This window comes from Salvia splendens, unplaced genomic scaffold, assembly GCF_004379255.2.
Source record: "Salvia splendens isolate huo1 unplaced genomic scaffold, SspV2 ctg1178, whole genome shotgun sequence".
NCBI classification, from domain to species: Eukaryota; Viridiplantae; Streptophyta; class Magnoliopsida; order Lamiales; family Lamiaceae; genus Salvia; species Salvia splendens.
Window position 1 is genome coordinate 75,001 of NW_024598731.1, and position 2,500 is coordinate 77,500.

Consider the following 2,500-nt stretch of genomic DNA (forward strand, 5'->3'; position numbering starts at 1 on the left):
AAGTGCATATATTACCTGGATCTTCTTCCCTAATGGTACGGAACAATAGTATCGTTGGGGTGGATACACAAATTACTTTAAATATAAGAAGCCGAGTAGGCGGGTTGGTCCGAGTGGAGAGAAAAAAAAAAAGAATTGAACTTAAAATATTTTCTGGAGATATCCATTTTCCTGGAGAGACAGATAAGATATCCCGATACAGTGGTATCTTGATACCACCAGGAACGGTAAAAACAAATTCTAAGGAGTCGAAAAAGGTGAAAAATTGGATCTATGTCCAACGGATCACACCTACCAAGAAAAAGTCTTTTGTTTTGGTTCGACCAGTACTCATATATGAAAGAGGGGACGGTATAAATTTAGAAAGACTTTTTCCGCCGGATTTATTGCAGGAAAAAGAGAATCTGAAACTTCGAGTTGTCAATTATATCCTTTTTGGGAATGGTAAACCAATTCGAGGAATTTCTGATACAAATATTCAATTAGTTCGGACTTGTTTAGTATTGAATTGGGACCAAGACAAAAAAAGTTCTTCTAGTCAAGAAGCTCGTGCTTCTTTTGTTGAAGTAAGTATAAATGGTCTGATTCGTGATTTCCTAAGAATCCACTTAGGGAAATCACCCATTTCCTATATCAACAGAAAAAGGAACGATTCATCAAGTTCGGGATTGATCTCTGATAATGGGCCAGATCGCACCAATACCAATATTAATCCATTTTATTCGATTTATTCCAAGACAAGGATTCCACAATCACTTAAACAAAATCAAGGAACTATTAGTATTAGTACGTTGTTGAATAGAAATATGGGATTCCAATCGTTGATAGTTTTGTCATCATCTAATTGTTTTCGAATGGGTCCATTCAACGATGTAAAATATCACAATCATAATGCGATAAAAGAATCAACTAAAAGAGATCCAATAATTCCAATTAGGAATTTGTTGGGCCCCTTAGGAACAGCCCTTCAAATTGCGAATTTTTACTCATTTTACCATTTACTAACTCATAATCGGATCTCGGTAATTAAATATTTGAAACTTGAGAATTTAAAATTAAAACAGACTTTAAAAGTACTAAAATATTATTTAATGGATGAGAACGGTAGAATTGTTAATCACGATCCGTACAGTAACAACGTTTTGAATCCATTCAAATTGAATTGGTATTTTCTCCATCATAATTATCATCATAATTATTGTCAAGAAAAATCTACAATAATGAATCTTGGACAGTTTATTTGTGAAAATGTATGTATGACAAAAAACGGACCGCCCCTAAAATCGGGTCAAGTTATACTTGTTCAAGTTGACTCTGTAGTAATACGATCAGCTAAGCCTTATTTGGCTACTCCAGGAGCAACTGTTCATGGCCATTATGGGGAAATCCTGTACGAAGGAGATACTTTAATTACATTTATATATGAAAAATCGAGATCTGGTGATATAACCCAAGGGCTTCCAAAAGTAGAACAGGTGTTAGAAGTGCGCTCGATTGATTCAATATCGATGAACCTAGAAAAGAGGGTTGAGGGTTGGAACGAACGTATAACAAGAATTCTTGGAATGCCGTGGGCATTCTTGATTGGTGCTGAACTAACTATAGTGCAAAGTCGTATCTCTTTGGTTAATAAGATACAAAAGGTTTATCGATCCCAAGGAGTGCAGATTCATAATAGACATATAGAAATTATTGTACGTCAAATAACATCAAAGGTCTTGGTTTCCGAAGAGGGAATGTCTAATGTTTTTTCACCGGGAGAACTAATTGGATTGTTACGGGCGGAACGGATGGGGCGCGCGTTGGAAGAAGCGGTTTGTTACCGAGCCCTCTTATTGGGCATAACAAGAGCGTCTCTCAATACTCAAAGTTTTATATCTGAAGCAAGTTTTCAAGAAACTGCTCGAGTTTTAGCAAAAGCAGCTCTCCGGGGTCGAATCGATTGGTTGAAAGGCCTGAAAGAGAACGTTGTTTTGGGGGGTATGATACCTGTTGGTACAGGGTTGAAAGGATTGGTGCCCTCTTCAAAACAACACAACAGGAGCCCTTTGGAAATGGAAACAAAAAAAAACAATCTATTCGAGGGGGAAATGAGAGATATTTTGTTTCACCACAGAAAATTATTTGATTCTTTGTTTTCAAAGAATTTTCATGATAGACCAGAACAATCATTTATAGGATTTAATGATTCCTAAAAGTCGATTCATCTTTTTGACTATCTGTATATGTATTTGGTACAGTCATTTGAATAGTAAGGCAATAGAAAAGACTAATGGCTTATTCGTCTATCTACGGCCAATCTACGGTAGAAGAGAAGGTTCCATCGGAACAATTATTTATTTCAGTTCGTGGTTTCTCATCTCTTTTTTTTTTGAAAAGGGGGGGTGTGGGGAGAAATGACAAGAAGATATTGGAACATTAACTTGGAAGAGATGCTGGAGGCGGGAGTTCATTTTGGCCATGGTACTAGGAAATGGAATCCTAAAATGGCACCTTATAT

The 2,500-nt window shown here is 36.4% G+C and overlaps 2 protein-coding genes across 2 annotated transcripts in view; both read left to right on the forward strand.

Moving 5' to 3' along the window:
• LOC121788923 (DNA-directed RNA polymerase subunit beta''-like) overlaps nt 1-2,223 on the forward strand; it is a 4,243-nt gene extending 2,020 nt beyond the window's left edge. Inside the window, 1 exon segment of the mRNA XM_042187515.1 lies at nt 1-2,223. This exon segment is cut by the window's left edge and continues 48 nt beyond it. Within this exon segment, the coding sequence (XP_042043449.1) occupies nt 1-2,195 (2,195 nt within the window). The 3' untranslated portion in view covers nt 2,196-2,223.
• A 173-nt stretch (nt 2,224-2,396) lies between these two features.
• LOC121788911 (ATP synthase subunit c, chloroplastic) overlaps nt 2,397-2,500 on the forward strand; it is a 2,926-nt gene continuing 2,822 nt past the window's right edge. Inside the window, exon 1 of the mRNA XM_042187506.1 lies at nt 2,397-2,500. This exon is cut by the window's right edge and continues 17 nt beyond it. Coding sequence (XP_042043440.1) covers nt 2,397-2,500 — 104 coding nt within the window.